This window comes from Cottoperca gobio, chromosome 20 (assembly GCF_900634415.1).
Source record: "Cottoperca gobio chromosome 20, fCotGob3.1, whole genome shotgun sequence".
Classification (NCBI taxonomy): Eukaryota; Metazoa; Chordata; class Actinopteri; order Perciformes; family Bovichtidae; genus Cottoperca; species Cottoperca gobio.
In genome coordinates, this window is record NC_041374.1 from 1,740,044 (window position 1) to 1,760,575 (window position 20,532).

General features: G+C 47.7%; 3 protein-coding genes across 4 annotated transcripts in view; 1 reads left to right on the plus strand and 2 right to left on the minus strand.

Annotated features, from left to right (window-relative positions):
• LOC115025395 (tripartite motif-containing protein 16-like) overlaps positions 1-2,063 on the minus strand; it is a 2,898-nt gene extending 835 nt beyond the window's left edge. The window contains exon 1 of the mRNA XM_029457594.1: positions 301-2,063. Coding sequence (XP_029313454.1) covers positions 347-2,029 — 1,683 coding nt within the window. The 5' untranslated portion in view covers positions 2,030-2,063 and the 3' untranslated portion in view covers positions 301-346. The remainder of the gene's footprint in view (positions 1-300) is intronic.
• A 272-nt stretch (positions 2,064-2,335) lies between these two features.
• LOC115025399 (calpain-15-like) lies at positions 2,336-10,785 on the plus strand. Of its 2 annotated transcripts, none has more exons than XM_029457601.1 (4): positions 2,336-2,393; positions 5,982-6,217; positions 6,818-6,963; positions 10,329-10,785. In XM_029457601.1, exons 1-4 carry the CDS (start codon positions 2,362-2,364, stop codon positions 10,590-10,592), a joined length of 678 nt encoding a protein of 225 aa, XP_029313461.1. In that variant the 5' UTR covers positions 2,336-2,361; the 3' UTR covers positions 10,593-10,785. The 2 variants fall into 2 exon arrangements, with proteins under 2 accessions (XP_029313461.1, XP_029313462.1); XM_029457602.1 differs by having other exon boundaries at positions 5,982-6,196.
• Positions 10,786-14,477: 3,692 nt separating this feature from the next.
• LOC115025396 (tripartite motif-containing protein 16-like) lies at positions 14,478-16,284 on the minus strand. Its single transcript, XM_029457596.1, has one exon. It carries the CDS (start codon positions 16,249-16,251, stop codon positions 14,584-14,586), a length of 1,668 nt encoding a protein of 555 aa, XP_029313456.1. The 5' UTR covers positions 16,252-16,284; the 3' UTR covers positions 14,478-14,583.
• Between the last annotated feature and the right edge of the window lie 4,248 nt (positions 16,285-20,532).

Sequence of the window (20,532 nt, forward strand, 5' to 3'; positions counted from 1 at the left end):
TTCACATTCATTTTAAGGAAGAAGTCTTTTTAGTCTTAACATGTTTAATACAAACCCCACCCAGGATGAGGGTCATGTTCAACTTCACTGTTAACATTACAAGAACATTGTGTTCAAAGTAAATGTGATCTGTGATCAACATTCACAGGAAACTATCTGCTCACACTTCATCCTGGTGTCACACAAACCTCCTGCACTTATATTGTGATTATTATTCAGGTTCATTGTACAGCTGATCATCTGGAATATAATATGAAACATAGAACATGTCACTTAGTGCGGGGGGGTTAGTTTACTCACTGAGAGAAGAAGACTCCCTGAAGGAGAACCAGAGATTTACTTCTGTCTACTTGAGTTTACAGAACTCAGCAGTGGATCCAGAACATAAATAAACTCCAGCGTAGAGCGGCTGAGAGAATGTGTGGTGGACTCTGTGCAGGAGAGTCATGGTGTCAGAGACGCTGTAGAAGGACAGAACACCTGCTCTGTGGTCCAGGTACACTCCGAGTCTGGAGGACGCAGGACCTGAGACGGGAGTGTGGACATTGTTGTAACAAAATCTATAACTGTTATTGTCACAATATAACGCCCAGGATTTATCATTGTATCCAAATGCACATTCATCACCCCCCCCTGCTCTGCTGATGTTCTTGTATGCGACTGCTACACAAACTGCTGCCCCGCTCCACTCCACCTCCCAGTAACTACGTCCAGTCAGACTCTCTCTACTCAGCACCTGATCCCAGTAAGTGAATCTGTCTGTGTGATGAGAATAAGACTGTTGTTTTCTCATGAATGTCACTTTTCTGCCCCCCTCAGATAATAACAGATGTGTGTATGCTGTGTTTGGATCCAGTGTGATGTCACGTGAATACTTTAAGAATCCAGCTCTGGTCTCGGGCTCTGCTGACAGTAAAACATCCACTTCAGTCCCAGTCTGTGAGATGTTTGTCCACTTCTCTCTCAGAACGTCCTGGAGTTCATCTGTGACTTGTGACACAGCCGCTGTCACTTCCTCAAAGTATCTGAGAGGGATGTTGATGCTGGAGGAGAGTGTAGACTCACTGAGTGGGGACAGTGAGGGGTAGTTGTGTAGAAACTGGTTGTGGTCCTCTGTGTGTGCGAGCTGCTTCAGATCAGCGTCTTTCCTCTTCAGCTCAGTGATCTCCTGCTCCAGCTTCTCCTGAAGCTCTTTGACTCGACTCACTTCACTTTCCTGCTGCGATCTGAGCTGCTGCTTCACATCAGAGCTTCTTTTCTGCATGAGACGGATCAGCTGAGTGAACATCTTCTCACTGTCCTCCACTGCTCTGTCAGCAGAGCGATTGATGACCTCCACCTCCTGCTGAAGCAGCTTCACATCTTTCTCTCCGTCCTGGATTCTCTGCTGGATGTTTAGTCGACTCCCCTCGAGCTCTCTCTGCCTCTCAGTCCTTTCTGCTGCAGCTGAGACTGTGTCGTGGCCTTTATGTTCCTCCACAGAGCAGAGATAACAGATACACTGCTGATCAGTACGGCAGAACATCTTCATCACCTCATCGTGACGAGAGCACATGTTCTCCTGGAGCTTCTGGGAGGGCTCCACCAGCTTGTGTTTCATGAATGTAGGTGATTCATAATGAGGCTGGAGGTGTTTCTCACAGTAAGAGGCCACACACTGCACACAGGACTTGAAGGCTTTCAGTTTTCTCCCAGTGCAGACATCACATCCCACATCTTCAGGTCCAGCATAGCAGTGATCAGCAGGAGCAGCTCGGAGTCCAGTCTTCTTCAGCTCCTCCACTACAGCTGCTAACATGGTGTTCTTCACCAGGACAGGCCTCGGTGTGAAGGTCTGCCTGCACTGAGGGCAGCTGTGGCTTCTCTTCTTCTTCTTCTTCTTCTCTATGTCCTCTCCATCCCAGAAGCTTTTAATACAGTTCTTGCAGTAGCTGTGTCCACAGGGAGTCGTCACCGGATCCTTCAGTAGATCCAGACAGATGGAACAACACAAGGTTTCCCGGTCCAGCTGATCTCTTTTCTGCGCCATTTCTCCTTCACTGCCAGCGACTGTGTGAGTCTCACTTCCTGAGAAGTGTTGGGTATAAAGGTCCTCCACATTACAGGAAGAGGAGGGGGGGGGGGGGCGGGAGAGCAGGGTGTGGCAGATACTGTGTGAGTCTCACTTCCTGAGAAGTGTAGGGTATAAAGGTCCTCCACATTATAGGAAGAGGAGGGAGGGGGGGGGGGGGAGAGCAGGGTGTGACAGATACTGTGTGAGTTTCACTTCCTGAGAAGTGTAGGGTATAAAGGTCCTCCACATTACAGGAAGAGGAGGGAGGGGTTCAAATGGGGTTCATCACGGTGCTGGAGAGGACGGCCATGGAGCTGGCTTTATTCCAGCAGGGCAGCAGGTAGGACAACAACGCTACACCTCACAGCTTCCCATCCCTGTACTGTACAGACGGTACGTGTCGACAACAAGGATAAATCAAATGTATTCTTACAGCCCAATATCACAAATTATACATTTGTCTCAGTGTTTACAGACTGTACATACGACACCCTCTGTCCTTAGACCCTCTGTCCTTAGACCCTCTGTCCTTACACCCTCTGTCCTTAGACCCTCTGTCCTTACACCCTCTGTCCTTAGACACTCTGTCCTTAGACACTCTGTCCTTACACCCTCTGTCCTTAGACACTCTGTCCTTACACCCTCTGTCCTTAGACCCTCTGTCCTTACACCCTCTGTCCTTACACCCTCTGTCCTTAGACCCTCTGTCCTTACATCCTCTGTCCTTAGACCCTCTGTCCTTAGACACTCTGTCCTTAGACCCTCTGTCCTCAGACCCTCAGTCCTTAGACCCTCTGTCCTTAGACCCTCTGTCCTCAGACCCTCTGTCCTTAGACCTTCTGTCCTCAGACCCTCTGTCCTCAGACCCTCTGTCCTTAGACACTCTGTCCTTACACCCTCTGTCCTCAGACCCTCTGTCCTTAGACCCTCTGTCCTTAGACCCTCTGTCCTCAGACCCTCTGTCCTTACACCCTCTGTCCTTAGACCCTCTTTCCTTACACCCTCTGTCCTTAGACACTCTGTCCTTAGACACTCTGTCCTTACACCCTCTGTCCTTAGACCCTCTGTCCTTAGACCCTCTGTCCTCAGACCCTCTGTCCTTACACCCTCTGTCCTTAGACCCTCTGTCCTTAGACCCTCTGTCCTCAGACCCTCTGTCCTTAGACCCTCTGTCCTCAGACCCTCTGTCCTTACACCCTCTGTCCTTAGACCCTCTGTCCTTACACCCTCTGTCCTTAGACCCTCTGTCCTTAGACACTCTGTCCTTAGACCCTCTGTCCTTACACCCTCTGTCCTTAGACCCTCTGTCCTCAGACCCTCTGTCCTTACACCCTCTGTCCTTAGACCCTCTGTCCTTACACCCTCTGTCCTCAGACCCTCTGTCCTTACACCCTCTGTCCTTAGACCCTCTGTCCTTACACCCTCTGTCCTCAGACCCTCTGTCCTTACACCCTCTGTCCTTACGCGCTAACATTAGCTGCCGTTAGTTTAGTGGTGGTGACGTGAAGTCATGTGACCGGCTGTAGCTCCTTTATATATTACGTTAGCTTCTTACTTCTGCAGAGTTGATATATTAAAAGTGTTAATATCTGGAGATTATCCCGTTTATTACACAGATTATTATTATTTTCTGCAAAAATCCTAAATCCAGTGGAAACATCCAGTCAGTGTTCAGTGGAGGGAACCAGAGATGCTGCCTTCAGGGTCGGACACAGAAATACGTCCCCGCAGCGCTGTATTTTAGACCCTCTGTCCTTACACCCTCTGTCCTTACACCCTCTGTCCTTAGACACTCTGTCCTCAGACCCTCTGTCCTTAGACCCTCTGTCCTTACACCCTCTGTCCTTAGACCCTCTGTCCTTAGACACTCTGTCCTTAGACCCTCTGTCCTCAGACCCTCAGTCCTTAGACCCTCTGTCCTTAGACCCTCTGTCCTCAGACCCTCTGTTCTTAGACCCTCTGTCCTCAGACCCTCTGTCCTTAGACCCTCTGTCCTCAGACCCTCTGTCCTTACACCCTCTGTCCTTAGACACTCTGTCCTTACACCCTCTGTCCTCAGACCCTCTGTCCTTAGACCCTCTGTCCTCAGACCCTCTGTCCTTAGACCCTCTTTCCTTACACCCTCTGTCCTTAGACACTCTGTCCTCAGACCCTCTGTCCTTACACCCTCTGTCCTTAGACACTCTGTCCTTACACCCTCTGTCCTTAGACCCTCTGTCCTTAGACCCTCTGTCCTTACACCCTCTGTCCTTAGACCCTCTGTCCTTACACCCTCTGTCCTTAGACCCTCTGTCCTTAGACACTCTGTCCTTAGACCCTCTGTCCTCAGACCCTCAGTCCTTAGACCCTCTGTCCTTAGACCCTCTGTCCTCAGACCCTCTGTCCTTAGACCCTCTGTCCTCAGACCCTCTGTCCTTAGACCCTCTGTCCTCAGACCCTCTGTCCTTACACCCTCTGTCCTTAGACACTCTGTCCTTACACCCTCTGTCCTCAGACCCTCTGTCCTTAGACCCTCTGTCCTCAGACCCTCTGTCCTTAGACCCTCTTTCCTTACACCCTCTGTCCTTAGACACTCTGTCCTTAGACCCTCTGTCCTTAGACCCTCTGTCCTTACACCCTCTGTCCTTAGACCCTCTGTCCTTACACCCTCTGTCCTTAGACCCTCTGTCCTTACACCCTCTGTCCTTAGACCCTCTGTCCTTACACCCTCTGTCCTTAGACCCTCTGTCCTTAGACCCTCTGTCCTTACACCCTCTGTCCTTAGACCCTCTGTCCTTACACCCTCTGTCCTTAGACCCTCTGTCCTTACACCCTCTGTCCTTAGACCCTCTGTCCTTACACCCTCTGTCCTTAGACCCTCTGTCCTTAGACCCCTCTGTCCTCAGACCCTCTGTCCTTAGACCCTCTTTCCTTACACCCTCTGTCCTTAGACACTCTGTCCTCAGACCCTCTGTCCTTACACCCTCTGTCCTTAGACACTCTGTCCTTACACCCTCTGTCCTTAGACCCTCTGTCCTTAGACCCTCTGTCCTTACACCCTCTGTCCTTAGACCCTCTGTCCTTACACCCTCTGTCCTTAGACCCTCTGTCCTTAGACACTCTGTCCTTAGACCCTCTGTCCTCAGACCCTCAGTCCTTAGACCCTCTGTCCTTAGACCCTCAGTCCTTAGACCCTCTGTCCTTAGACCCTCTGTCCTCAGACCCTCTGTCCTTAGACCCTCTGTCCTCAGACCCTCTGTCCTTAGACCCTCTGTCCTCAGACCCTCTGTCCTTACACCCTCTGTCCTTAGACACTCTGTCCTTACACCCTCTGTCCTCAGACCCTCTGTCCTTAGACCCTCTGTCCTCAGACCCTCTGTCCTTAGACCCTCTTTCCTTACACCCTCTGTCCTTAGACACTCTGTCCTTAGACACTCTGTCCTTAGACCCTCTGTCCTTAGACCCTCTGTCCTAACACCCTCTGTCCTTAGACCCTCTGTCCTTACACCCTCTGTCCTTAGACCCTCTGTCCTTACACCCTCTGTCCTTAGACCCTCTGTCCTTACACCCTCTGTCCTTAGACCCTCTGTCCTTACACCCTAACGTCTTCGCGCTAACATTAGCTGTAAACGTACTCACCAGGATTCACTCAGTGAATTCTCACGGCATATTAAATAAATATAAATATAAAGCCAGGGGAATGTTCAGAGAAAAAACCTTTCGATATTCTGCTGGATTAAAGTGGTAAATATATTAGAAAGAACTCTGAGATTATAAAGTCAGACATCTGAGAGAAAACATTCAACACTTTATTCTCAAAGTGTTTTTTGGCAAATGTACTATTTAAATCTCATAAATTCCAACAGGCTTTGGATAATACACTGTTGTATAATGTGAACAAATGAGGCAATTTAATAATCCTGTAAGACTTCGCCTCCCGTGTCCTCAGGCGCTGGGACACAGCAGAGAGCCACCTGCTGGATTTGTGTGTGTTGTTGTTCCGGGTCTCGTATGACAGCTCGGGGACGCCGACGCTCGGCCGTCTGCTGGCTCACAGCCGCCGCTCGGTGAGAAGGTTTGTGGGCTGCGACGTCATGCTGGAGCCGGGAGAATACGCCGTGCTGTGCTGCGCCTTCAACCACTGGCACAGCACCGAGGGGACGAGTGAGACCGCCAGCACCCTTTGTATTAATTTTTTACCTAATGTATTTCTTATTTTTTTATTGCCAAATGTTTACAAGCACAAAATGCAGAAAACATGTATTTAGACAAATTTTATAAATGTTTTATAACAACAAGCTTTATGTCGTACACTCTGCCACAGGAGCAGAAATACAGAATCAGAGAGCAAGAAAAAAACAATAAATGAATCCAAGCAGTTCTATTATTTACACTAAATATTCTGCTTTACATGATTTAATGTCCTAAAATGTGAGAAATGGAAGAAAATAAGAAGCAGAAAATTGTCAATGAAAATAAAAATAAAATAATATTGGAACTTAAATGAACTTTTACTTGCATTTATGTCTTAAATCAAACTAAACTGCAACAATTTAGCCGCCTCTGTGAGCAAAGCTAACTGATCATTATTAAACTAATAAAAACACATTAAGAAAAGAGTTTCTGCTCATTCTCCTTGTAGATCTGAGAAATACTTAACTTTTCTTAAACAGTATTTTCTGTTAACAGGCAGATCTGAGTCTTTGTGAAACTTAATTAAGAATAAGTCAGAAAGTCCTGAATGTATAAACACAAACCCAGTTTAAATGTGTTGTGTGTTTTCAGCGAGCTGCGGCCGACCGGAGGAGCCTGGTTACATGCTGGCAGTCTACAGCTCCAGGCTGGTGATGGTGGAGCAGGTAACGGCCTCCAACACCGTCATCGCCGACGCCGTCATCCAGCTGACAGAAACCAAAGGAGAGAGACACGAGGTCAGTCTGAAATCAGTGGACTAAGTCGTATTTATTGTGTTCAGGTCCATATTAAAGACGTGAGGAGGAGAGATAGATGAATGGATAGAGAGATGGATGGATGGATAGAGAGATGGATAGGATGGATGGATAGAGAGATGGATGGATGGAGAGATGGATGGATGGAGAGATAGATGGATGGATGGATGGATAGAGAGATGGATAGATAGATAGATGGATGGAGAGATGGATGGATGGAGAGATAGATGGATGGATGGATAGAGAGATGGATGGATGGATAGAGAGATGGATGGATGCATGGATAGAAAGATGGATGGATGGATAGAGAGATGGATGGAGTGGAGAGATAGCTGGATGGATGGATAGAGAGATGGATGGATAGAGAGATGGATGGATGGAGAGATGGATGGATGAGATGGATAGAGAGATGGATGGATGGAGAGATAGATGGATGGATGGATGGATAGAGAGATGGATGGATGGATAGAGAGATGGATGGATGGATAGAGAGATGGATGGATAGAGATGATGGATAGATAGAGAGATGGATGGATGGATAGAGAGATGGATGGATAGAGAGATGGATGGATGGATAGAGAGATGGATGGATGGATGGATAGAGAGATGGATGGATAGATGGATGGATGGATAGAGAGATGGATGGATGGATAGAGAGATGGATGGAGGATGGATGGATGGATGGATGGATGGATAGAGAGAGATGGATGGATGGATAGAGAGATGGATGGATGGATAGAGAGATGGATGGATGGATAGAGAGATGGATGGATGGATAGAGAGATGGATGGATGGATAGAGAGATGGATGGATGCTCACTTTCTCAGCTGTGCATGATATCTATGAATGCTGTATGTGATGATAGTTTCTGCTTGTTTCCTCCTCAGCAGTGACCAGACCTTATTACGACTTCCTCCTGCGACAGAAACACCCCTCTCTCCCCACTGCTTTGCCCCAGCAGCAGGTCTTCATGCTGGCTGAGCCCAAGCGCAAAACCTCCACCTTCTGGCACAACATCGGCAGACTGACACCCTTCAAGAAGTAAAGGAGGGGAAAGGAAAGGAAAAAGCTACGGGGAAGAACAGAGGAGGAGAAAGACAAGAGCTCTCTGCTCGTGCCTGAATAGACCCTTTTTAATTATCTCTTTTCTTTCCTACTCGTAACCTTGCCCTAATTGACATACTGATTTATTGTATAGATGAGGATGATTATGATGAAGAGGAGATTATTTTTTGAAAGCTGCCAAGAACTACAGCTGTCACAGATGACGAGGAGCTCAAAAAGACAGAGTGTCAGTGAATGCTACGTGTCAGAGAAATAATGTCAAGTGCTTCCAAGTGCCTGAAGGAGAGTGAGTGAGTTTGTGACTGAAAGCTTTACACAGAGGTGTTACGTTGTGCTGAAGTATTTGAAGTATTGAAGTAATCATATCATACGTTGTGTTTAGAGAGCATGAAGAAATTGAGACTCAACTGGAAAACACATGAATGCTTTTAGTCCTCTTCAGAACACAGAGAAGTGGTGCACTTCAGCCTCTTGTGGCTGAAATGAGTATTACATCAACGAACATGTGACACACATTATTCTGACAAAAACAAAACATCACCTGCCATGACCTGTTCTCACCTGCCTCTCGGGGCTTCTGTACTTCCCCCAAAACAGGTGTTGGAAAACGGGGACGTTAACTTATAATGAAGGTCGTCTTACATTCAGGCTGATATGAGTTTCATGCAGATACATCAACATTGGAGACACAAACTGAAACTCACCCTTTTATTCTTCACTACTTCTCCGTAGGCTTTAAGAGGAGCAACAACTCTCGTCTCCAGTCTCTCTACCTGCAACAATAAAGCGCTCATCATGACATCAACCACATGAGTTTGGTGAAGAGAACATGGCTGCATCACTACTACCTGAGCCTGCCTGTAGTCCTGCACCATGGCCAGGTCTTCAGCCAGGTTCTTCAGGCCGATCTGGAGCTCGGGGTCCTCCCTGCTGGAGAAGTCAAAGAGCTGAGCCACCAGCAGGTCTGCCTTGTCTCTGAGCTTGGCTGTCTTCCTGGTGTAGGAGGCCAGCAGGAGAGCAGATCTCCCCCAGGTACTTCTCAGCGTCTTTCACCGTCTGCTCCATGCTCTTCACCTGGACATCCCTGCTGGGACACATCAAGAGAAGCGATAGTTGATAGTGCCTCCCTGTTATTGCTCTCTGGATAATGTGAAACATAAAAGCACTGACTCCTACCTGGAGAAGAGGCTGTTCATGTTTGCTCTGGTGTCCTCCTTGCAGCTCCTCTGCTCTGTTTGCCTCGGCTGATTCTCACCTGCACCAGGTAACAGAAAGCTGTTGCCATGGAAATACCAACAACAGATGGCGGGTAGTAGCTGTGGTGAGGGGGGTGTAACTGATGCTTTTGACCACATGGGGGCAGCAGAGTATTATTAAGGCCATCTACTGGACTTTATGAGAGGTCTTTCTGTCTCTCCCTACAGCAGGGGTGGGCAACTGGCTGCCCTTGTGAGGACACACTTTCACTTTTCCAGGGATGCCCCGTGAAATTCAAGTTTTATTTTATTTTTCTTGCCTGGCGCATTCACATTCCCTCCTCCCCTCTTTATTTTGATGAGCACTCCATGCGGTCAATCACATGCGACTCGAGGACAGACTTGGATCATACCATTATGTGAAAGAAGGAAGGGGGGCAGACGCTCCAAGGACAGCGAGTGTAGTGGTACAGGCCAGATACACAGAGAGACAGAGAGACGGGGGATTTAAATGCAACAGGTCGGGAGAAAGTGAAGAAATGAAGCTCTGCACTAAAGACTTTTAATAATAATAACAATAATAATACATTAGACTTGTATAGAGCTTTTCTTGTAACTCAAAGACGCTTTTATCTAAAGTGTCATAATGTTAAGACTTTAGCCTTTATTGATTTGATCTGATTGCTGTGGTTCTGTGTTAAGTTGTTCATTTAAAGGTTTGATTAAATGTTAAACAATAGGAACTGTGGAAAAAAGCATAAAATTAGGCTTTTATGAAAACACTGAATAGGTCATGACCCAGCCTTCATGACCATAGGTGAGGGTAGGAACGAAGATCGACCGGTAGATTGAGAGCTTTGCCTTCTGGCTCAGCTCTCTTTTCGTCACAACGGTGCGGTAAAGTGACTGTAGTACCGCCCCCGCTGCCGCAGACGTGTTCCTGTATGCGTTGAGAAGATTCTCCTCCTTCAGATAAATGAAGGTTAAAAAGCCTCTTGATCAGCTGGAAGATGATGTCACAAAGCTGAACATGTAACACACACATTAATGCAGCAGTACTTGTACTGAATGCTTCCCGCACCACAGGGTCGAGAGGGGATGACCTGTTACTACCTGACCCACGGCTGGGCGGGGCTCATAGTCATGGTGGAGAACAGACACCCGAGACATCACCTCCACGTGTCGTGTGACTGCAGCGACAGCTTCAACGTGGTGTCGACGCGCAGCAGCCTCAAAACCATCGACAGCATCCCTCCTCTGCACAGGTTCACTGCAGCACACAGGCCGTTAATATCAGACTCACTTAATGTGTTCTTGAAAGTGGCTCTGGTGTTTGTTTTAATAACCTGATGGTAAATAGTTCCACCCTGTAATGAGGGACGTCACCATATCAGAAGTTGAGTATATACCAGTGAAGTTCCACGATTCTCTCAAACATCTGTAAACTTGAATACGTTTACATTTTAACCCACCGTGTGTGTGTGTGTGTGTGTGTGTGTGTGTGTGTGTGTGTGTGTGTGTGTGTGTGTGTGTGTGTGTGTGTGTGTGTAGATTTAAACTCTCCACAGCTACATTACATAACGCCTCATGTACATATTAAACACTTGTAATATAAACTTGTGTTGATGTGAGTCATGAAGTGGGGAAGCTTCATGCTGATATCTGTTAGTTACATGTTTGACCCTGTTCACCTTCATGCAGGAGTTCATTAGAGCAGTGGTCCCCAACCATCGGTGCCGGTCCACGGGTCACTTGGTACCGGGCCGCACAGAAAGAATATATTTTATTTTGAAAGAGGTTTTATTTTGAAAAATGACCGGATATATCCGTCTGTGCATCAGTGTCTCCTGACGCATGTCAAGACCAGAGGTCAAGACGCTCGTCTCAGTCACGTGATACTTTACTTAAAGAATTAAGCCCACAAGCAACAAACGTCTTTAAAGAGCTTTGAAAAGGGAAAGGAGGAGGAGGAGGAGGAGAGGAGGAGGAGGAGAGGAAGAAGAAGATAGGAGGAGGAGAGGAGAAAGGAGGGAGGAGAGGAGGAAGTGACTAGATCAGCCACTATGCTTCTCCCGACGCTATCAGCCTCTAAGTAGCTCCGTTTCTCCATCCTCTCTCCTCCTCCTCCTTCTCCGCCCCTCGTCATTCCTCCTCCTCCTCCTCCGACCATCCTTCTTAGTTCGCTTCTATTCTTCTTCCTCGCTCCCCTTCTTCGTCGTCCTCCTTCTCCTCCTCCTTCGTCCGCCTCCTCTCTCCTCCTCCTTGCATCTCTTCCCCCTACCTCGCCTCCCCTCCCATCCTCTCCTTCTCGCCTCTGCTTCTCTTCTGCAGAAGGAGGAGAAGAAGGAGAAAGGAGAAGGAGGAGAAGAAAGAAGGAGAAAGAGAAGGAGGAGGAGAAGATGAAGAAGGAGAAGGAGAAGAAGGAGAAGAAGAAAGAAGGAGAAAGACGGAGAAGAAGGAGGAGAAGAAGAAAGAAGGAGAAAGAGAAGGAGAAAGAAGGAGAAGGAAGAAGGAGAGAAGAGAAGAAGAAGAGGAGAGAGAAGGAGAAGAAGGAGAAGAAGAAGGAGAAGGAGAAGAAAAAGGAAGAGAAGAAGAAGAAGAAGGAGAAGAAGGAGGAGGAGAAGAAGGAGGAGGAGAAGAAGAAGAAGGAGAAGAAGGAGGAGAAGGAGAAGAAGAAGGAGGAGGAGAAGAAGAAGGAGAAGAAGAAGAAGGAGGAGAAGAAGGAGGAGGAGAAGAAGAAGGAGGAGAAGAAGGAGGAGAAGAAGAAGAAGAAGGAGGAGAAGAAGGAGAAGGAGAAGGAGAAGAAGAAGAAGAAGAAGAAGGAGGAGGAGGAGGAGAAGGAGGAGGAGAAGAAGAAGAAGGAGGAGAAGAAGAAGAAGGAGGAGAAGAAGAAGATGGAGAAGAAGGAGGAGGAGAAGAAGATGGAGAAGAAGGGAGGAGAAGGAGAAGAAGGAGGAGAAGGAGGAGAAGAAGAAGAAGGAGGAGAAGAAGGAGGAGAAGGAGAGAAGAAGGAGAAGAAGGAGAAGAAGGAGAGAGATAAGAGAGAGAAGAAGGAGAGAGAAGGAGAAGAAGGAGAAGAAGAGAGAAGGAGGAGAAGAAGAAGGAGGAGAAGAAGAAGAAGAGAAGGCAGAGGAAGGAGCAGAGAAGAAGGAGAAGAGAGAAGAAGAAAGAAGAGAAGGAGAAGAAGGAGGAGGAGGAAGAGGAGGAGGAGAAGAGAAGAGGAGGAGAAGAAGAAGAAGAAAGAAGGAGGAAGGAGAAGAAAGAAGGAGAAGAAAGAAGAGGAGAAGGAGAAGAAGAAGGATGGGGAGGAGGAAAGAGGAAGAGAGGAGAATGAGAAGAAGGAGAAGGAGAGAAGGAGAAGAAGGAGAGAAGAAGGAGAGGAGGAAGGAAGAAGCTGCAGTTAGAAGACAACATCAGGAGTCACTTAGAATACGAGTTTATCTCTTTATCCAGGTGATTCACAGGTCAGCACATGAAGCCTTCAAACTGCTTCAGCACCTGGAGGCCAAACACCGGCATTAACAGACAAGCCGTTAACAAGAAGGACAGAAGAAGAACTACTGATGGCCTCATCGCTTCAACACATGCGAGTGCACGGAGAGCGTCATTAGTTCTTCTCTTAGTGACACGAGCTCAGGGCTCCCACGACTTCAGCGTAAGGGTGAGGTTTTTTATGCACTTTGTATTTGTTTTTATGCCGGCCGTATCATTTTATTTCGTCATATTCACCCCCCCCCCCCCACACTTTGAAGGCCGGTCCGTGAAGATATTGTCTGACATGAAACTGGTCCGTGGCACTAAAAAGGTTGTAGACCGCTGCATTCGAGCTCGTCTTCACTGAACACATGAATACTTGCTGCAGTGTGTCGATGTGTTTCACAGCAGAAGTACTGCAGTATCTGGAAGGTGGAGCTCAATATTAAAGAGTGCAGAAGTTATTGGATGCAGATTGTCAGTCATTAAAATAAGAAGCAGCAGGTGGAGCCAGACACACACACAGACTGACAGACAGTTCAACAGTCACTGCTCCTACTGTTGAAGCAGGTCAGTGAACGCACCTTGATCTCTGTGTTGATGCATCTGCTCCACCTGGATCCTCCTGCACACCAACACACAGACCAGAGAGCATGCTGGGAAACTACAGCAACACAAAGGTCCTTTAAATCCTTCAAACTGCACATTTCATGACTTTCATTTGTACGTTCTTTCATTTCCCCACTCGACAGACACAAAACATGTCTCCTTATTACTGTAGTGATAATATTGATCTGCAGTAATACAGTAGTTTCATATTCACAGCTGATCTATAAGACAACATCTGATCACCACGTGCTGCTACTTTGCTCAGTTATTGTCTCAGATCAGCTTCACATTGTCTCCGTCAGCTTTGTTTGATACCCTGGAATGAAGACAAGAAGAAAAGACTTGATGTTTGTTTATTCATCATGTGAAGCTGCACTTTGTTCTCACATCAGTAAAGTTCAAGTGACTTCATGTACACGTTCACTTTGAGCACAATGTCAGCATGTGAAAGACAAGAATGAATCCTCTGCTGATGGATTATGATCAGGATAAGGACACTTCTATAAGTCCTCATAACAACAACAACACATCAATGTGCTTCTAGACGTCTTTCTAACAGAACAAAGTGTCCAGGATGAAGCTGCTGCTTCCTCTCTGAACACATGCAGTGGAAGAGAAACAAGATAGAAATACATCAACACAAATATTCATCAAACATTGAGTGGACATGTTGATGCAGAGACAGCAACATGATGAGCAGTGAGAGCCTCCATGGCTCCACAGACAGAGGGAGCAGCTCCACCTAAACAAAGTCCCACATTACACAACCACTGATGACGTCAAGCACCGCCCACAATGTTTGAGTGACAGCTGAACAAACGCCACAACAATCAGCCGTCGGCACAAACACGGAGACGAAATACGTTTCAGAGTTTAAACACAGAGCTGAAGCCGCTTCCCTTAAATCACACGTTCACATTCATTTTAAAGAAGAAGTCTTTTTAGTCTTAACATGTTTAATACAAACCCCACCCAGGATGAGGGTCATGTTCAACTTCACTGTTAACATCACAAGAACATTGTGTTCAAAGTAAATGTGATCTGTGATCAACATTCACAGGAAACTATCTGCTCACACTTCATCCTGGTGTCACACAAACCTCCTGCACTTATATTGGGATTATTATTCAGGTTCATTGTACAGCTGATCATCTGGAATATAATATGAAACATAGAACATGTCACTTAGTGCGGGGGGGTTAGTTTACTCACTGAGAGAAAAAGACTCCCTGAAGGAGAACCACAGATTTACTTCTGTCTACTTGAGTTTACAGAACTCAGCAGTGTCTCCAGAAGAATCAAAACCAACTCCAGCGTAGAGCGGCTGAGAGAATGTGTGGTGGACTCTGTGCAGGAGAGTCATGGTGTGAGAGACGCTGTAGAAGGACAGAACACCTGCTCTGTGGTCCAGGTACACTCCGAGTCTGGAGGACGGAGGACCTGAGATGGGAGTGTGGACTTTGTTGTAACGAAATGTATATCTGTTATTGTCACAATGTAACTCCCAGGATTTATCATTGTATCCAAATGCACATTCAAGCCCCCCCCCTGCTCTGCTGATGTTCTTGTATGCGACTGCTACACAAACTGCTGCCCCGCTCCACTCCACCTCCCAGTAACTACGTCCAGTCAGACTCTCTCTACTCAGCACCTGATCCCAGAAAGTGAATCTGTCTGTGTGACGAGAATAAGACTGATGTTGTCTCATTACTGTCACTTTTCTGCCCCCCTCAGATAATAACAGCTGTGTGTATGCTGTGTTTGGATCCAGTGTGATGTCACGTGAATACTTTAAGAATCCAGCTCTGGTCTTGGGCTCTGCTGACAGTAAAACATCCACTTCAGTCCCAGTCTGTGAGATGTTTGTCCACTTCTCTCTCAGAACGTCCTGGAGTTCATCTGTGACTTGTGACACAGCCGCTGTCACTTCCTCAAAGTATCTGAGAGGGATGTTGATGCTGGAGGAGAGTGTAGACTCACTGAGTGGGGACAGTGAGGGGTAGTTGTGTAGAAACTGGTTGTGGTCCTCTGTGTGTGCGAGCTGCTTCAGATCAGCGTCTTTCCTCTTCAGCTCAGTGATCTCCTGCTCCAGCTTCTCCTGAAGCTCTTTGACTCGACTCACTTCACTTTCCTGCTGCGATCTGAGCTGCTGCTTCACATCAGAGCTTCTTTTCTGCATGAGACGGATCAGCTGAGTGAACATCTTCTCACTGTCCTCCACTGCTCTGTCAGCAGAGCGATTGATGACCTCCACCTCCTGCTGAAGCAGCTTCACATCTTTCTCTCCGTCCTGGATTCTCTGCTGGATGTTTAGTCGACTCCCCTCGAGCTCTCTCTGCCTCTCAGTCCTTTCTGCTGCAGCTGAGACTGTGTCGTGGCCTTTATGTTCCTCCAGAGAGCAGAGATAACAGATACACTGCTGATCAGTACGGCAGAACATCTTCATCACCTCATCGTGACGAGAGCACATGTTCTCCTGGAGCTTCTGGGAGGGCTCCACCAGCTTGTGTTTCTTTAATGGAGCCACATCATAATGAGGCTGGAGGTGTTTCTCACAGTAAGAGGCCACACACTGCACACAGGACTTGAAGGCTTTCAGTTTTCTCCCAGTGCAGACATCACATCCCACATCTTCAGGTCCAGCATAGCAGTGATCAGCAGGAGCAGCTTGGAGTCCAGTCTTCTTCAGCTCCTCCACTACAGCTGCTAACATTGTGTTCTTCAGCAGGACAGGCCTCGGTGTGAAGGCCTGCCTGCACTGAGGGCAGCTGTGGCTTCTCTTCTCGTCCTCTCCATCCCAGTGGGTTTGAATACAGTTCTTGCAGTAGCTGTGTCCACAGGGAGTCGTCACCGGATCCTTCAGTAGATCCAGACAGATGGAACAACACAAGGTTTCCCGGTCCAGCTGATCTCTTTTCTGCGCCATTTCTCCTTCACTGCCAGCGACTGTGTGAGTCTCACTTCCTGAGAAGTGTTGGGTATAAAGGTCCTCCACATTACAGGAAGAGGAGGGGGGGGGAGAGCAGGCTGTGGCAGATACTGTGTGAGTCTCACTTCCTGAGAAGTGTAGGGTATAAAGGTCCTCCACATTACAGGAAGAGGAGGGGGGGGAGAGCAGGGTGTGACAGATACTGTGTGAGTCTCACTTCCTGAGAAGTGTAGGGTATAAAGGTCCTCCACATTACAGGAAGAGGAGGGAGGGGTTCAAATGGGGTTCATCACGGTGCTGGAGAGGACGGCCATGGAGCTGGCTTTATTCCAGCAGGGCAGCAGGTAGGACAACAACGCTACACCTCACAGCTTCCCATCCCTGTACTGTACAGACGGTACGTGTCGACAACAAGGATAAATCAAATGTATTCTTACAGCCCAATATCACAAATTACGGTAATCATATCATACGTTGTGTTTAGAGAGCATGAAGAAATTGAGACTCAACTGGAAAACACATGAATGCTTTTAGTCCTCTTCAGAACACAGAGAAGTGGTGCACTTCAGCCTCTTGTGGCTGAAATGAGTATTACATCAACGAACATGTGACACACATTATTCTGACAAAAACAAAACATCACCTGCCATGACCTGTTCTCACCTGCCTCTCGGGGCTTCTGTACTTCCCCCAAAACAGGTGTTGGAAAACGGGGAAGTTAACTTATAATGAAGGTCGTCTTACATTCAGGCTGATATGAGTTTCATGCAGATACATCAACATTGGAGACACAAACTGAAACTCACCCTTTTATTCTTCACTACTTCTCCGTAGGCTTTAAGAGGAGCAACAACTCTCGTCTCCAGTCTCTCTACCTGCAACAATAAAGCGCTCATCATGACATCAACCACATGAGTTTGGTGAAGAGAACATGGCTGCATCACTACTACCTGAGCCTGCCTGTAGTCCTGCACCATGGCCAGGTCTTCAGCCAGGTTCTTCAGGCCGATCTGGAGCTCGGGGAGAGACAGAGAGACAGAGAGACGGGGGATTTAAATGCAACAGGTCGGAAGAAAGTGAAGAAATTAAGCTCTGCACTAAAGACTTTTAATAATAATAACAATAATAATAATAATAATAATAATAATAATAATAATAATAATAATAATAACAATAATAATAATAATACATTAGACTTGTATAGAGCTTTTCTTGTAACTCAAAGACGCTTTTATCTAAAGTGCCATAATGTTAAGACTTTAGCCTTTATTGATTTGATCTGTTTGCTGTGGTTCTGTGTTAAGTTGTTAATTTAAAGGTTTGATTAAATGTTAAACAATAGGAACTGTGGAAAAAAGCATAAAATTAGAAGTCTCCCAGTGACACTACATGAAGAGACATTTGCCAACTAAAACTATTGAAGGTTTGAACACTGCTTCCTCTTTTGTCCCGGGTTGAATGTGCCTTGGGTTGAATGTGCCCCTCTGACAAAACACTTGGCCCCAGCTGGGCCCCCCGAGTGATATTGGTCTAGAACCGCCACTGCAGCACAGCACGGAGCACGGAGCTCCAACAGCAATTCAGATTAATTGTTCCCCAAATCAGAGCTAATTTAACTATTTATTTAAGTTACACAAAAACCACGATTTATCTGTATATACTGTACATGTTATATTGTTTTATAATATTTTTCTGTTTATAATATTCCAATCATTCATTGAAAGGTCATTTTCTAATTAAATAATCCCTTTTCTAAATTAATAAAACATGGGTACTAAATAAATTCTTCTTGAACCTTGAAATCAATTAATCAATCATTTGCTAAGTTTTCATTCATTTTCATTTATATCCATCCATCCATCCATCGTCTACCGCTTATCCGGGATCGGGTCACGGGGGCAGCAGCTCCAGTAAGGAACCCCAATCTTCCCTTCTCCGGGCCACATCCTTCAGCTCCGACTGGGGGATCCTGAGGCGTTCCCAGGCCAGTGAGGAGATATAATCTCTCCACCGAGTCCTGGGTCTTCCCCGGGGTCTCCTCCCAGTTGGACGTGCCTGGAACACCTCCCTAGGGAGGCGCCCAGGTGGCATCCTTACTAGATGCCCGAACCACCTCAACTGGCTCCTTTCAACGTAAAGGAGCAGCGGCTCTACTCCGAGTCTCTCACGGATGGCTGAGCTTCTCACCCTATCTCTAAGGGAGACGCCAGCCACCCGTCTGAGAAAACCCATTTCGGCCGCTTGTACCCGTGATCTCGTTCTTTCAGTCATGACCCAGCCTTCATGACCATAGGTGAGGGTAGGAACAAAGATCGACCGGTAGATTGAGAGCTTTGCCTTCTGGCTCAGCTCTCTTTTCGTCACAACGGTGCGGTAAAGTGACTGTAATACCGCCCCCGCTGCTCCGATTCTCCGGCCAAACTCTCGTTCCATTGTCCCCTCACTCGCGAACAAGACCCCGAGGTACTTGAACTCCTTCACTTGGGGTAAAGGCTCATTCCCTACCCGGAGTAGGCAATCCACCGGTTTCCTGCTGAGAGCCATGGCCTCAGATTTGGAGGTGCTGATCCTCATCCCAACCGCTGCACACTCGGCTGCGAACCGATCCAGTGACTGTTGAAGGTCACAGACCGATGATGCCATAAGGACCACATCATCTGCAAAGAGCAGCGATGAGATCCTCAGGTCACCGAACTGCAACCCCTCTCCTCCACGACTACGCCTCGATATCCTATCCATGAAAATCACGAACAGGATTGGTGATAAAGCGCAGCCCTGGCGGAGGCCAACATTCACGGGAAACGAGTCCGACTTACTGCCGAGTATCCGGACACAACTCTCGCTTTGGGCGTACAGGGATTGGATGGCCCTCAAAAGTGACCCCCTCACCCCATACTCCCGCAGCACCTCCCACAGTATCACCCGGGGGACCCAGTCATACGCCTTCTCCAGATCCACAAAACACATGTAGACCGGATGGGCGTACTCCCAGGCCCCCTCCAGGATCCTTGCGAGAGTGAAGAGTTGGTCCGTTGTTCCACAACCAGGACGGAATCCGCATTGTTCCTCTTCAATCAGAGGTTCGACTACCGGCCGAACCCTCCTTTCCAGTACCTTGGTGTAGACTTTACCAGGGAGGCTGAGAAGTGTGATACCCCTGTAGTTGGCACACACTCTCGGGTCCCCCTTTTTAAATAGGGGAACCACCACCCTGGTCTGCCAACCCCTAGGCACTGTCCCAGACTTCCACGCAATGTTGACGAGGCGTGTCAACCAAGACAGCCCCTCAACACCCAAAGCCTTTAGCATTTCTGGACGGATCTCATCAACCCCTGCGGCTTTGCCGTTGTGGAGTTGTTTGACTACCTCAGTGACTTCCATCAGGGAAATTGACGATGATCCCCCATCAGCCTCCAGCTCTGCCTCAACCATAGAGGGCGTGTTAGTCGGATTCAGGAGTTCCTCAAAGTGCTCCTTCCACCGGCCGATAACCTTCTCAGTCAAAGTCAGCAGGGTCCCACCCTTGCTGTACACAGCTTGGATGGTTCCTCGCTTCCCCCTCCTGAGGTGCCGGATGGTTTTCCAGAAGCACCTTGGTGCTGACCGAAAGTCCTTCTCCATAGCTTCTCTGAACTTCTCCCACACCCGCTGCTTTGCCTCTGACACAACAGAGGCTGCCGCCCTTCTAGTCCTTCGGTACCCTGCAACTGTTTCCGGAGTCATCCTGGATAACATAACCCGGAAGGACTCCTTCTTCAGTCGGACGGCTTCCCTGACCACCGGGGTCCAACACGGTGTTCGAGGGTTACCGCCCCTTGAGGCACCTAAGACCTTTAGACCACAGCTCATCACCGCAGCTTCAGCAATAGAGGTTTTGAACATCGCCCACTCAGGTTCAATGCCACCAACTTCCACAGGGATGTCTGAAAAGCTCCGCCGGAGGTGTGAGTTGAAGATCCCCAGGACAGGGGCTTCCTCCAGACGTTCCCAGTTCACCCGCACTACCCGTTTGGGTTTACCAGGTCTGTCCAGAGTCTTCCCCCACCCCTTGATTCAACTCACCACCAGATGGTGATCAGTTGACAGCTCCGAGGCCGCATGTTTTGGACACTCGGGTGAAGAGAGGCTCTTCACCCGAGTGTCCAAAACATGCGGCCTCAGATCAGATGATACGATTACAAAATCGATCATTGACCTTTGACCTAGGGTGCTCTGGTACCACGTACACTTATGAGCATCCTTATGTTCGAACATGGTGTTTGTTATGGCCATTCCATG

Coding starts and splice junctions, on each gene's coding strand:
- LOC115025399 (XM_029457601.1), top strand. CDS start 2,362: ATGGAGCTGGCTTTATTCCAGCAGGGCAGCAG. Junction 6,218..6,817: donor TGAGACCGCCAGCACCCTTT/GTATTAATTTTT, acceptor GTGTGTTTTCAG/CGAGCTGCGGCCGACCGGAG. Junction 6,964..10,328: donor CCAAAGGAGAGAGACACGAG/GTCAGTCTGAAA, acceptor CCCGCACCACAG/GGTCGAGAGGGGATGACCTG.
- LOC115025396 (XM_029457596.1), bottom strand. CDS start 16,251: ATGGCGCAGAAAAGAGATCAGCTGGACCGGGAAACCTTGTGTTGTTCC.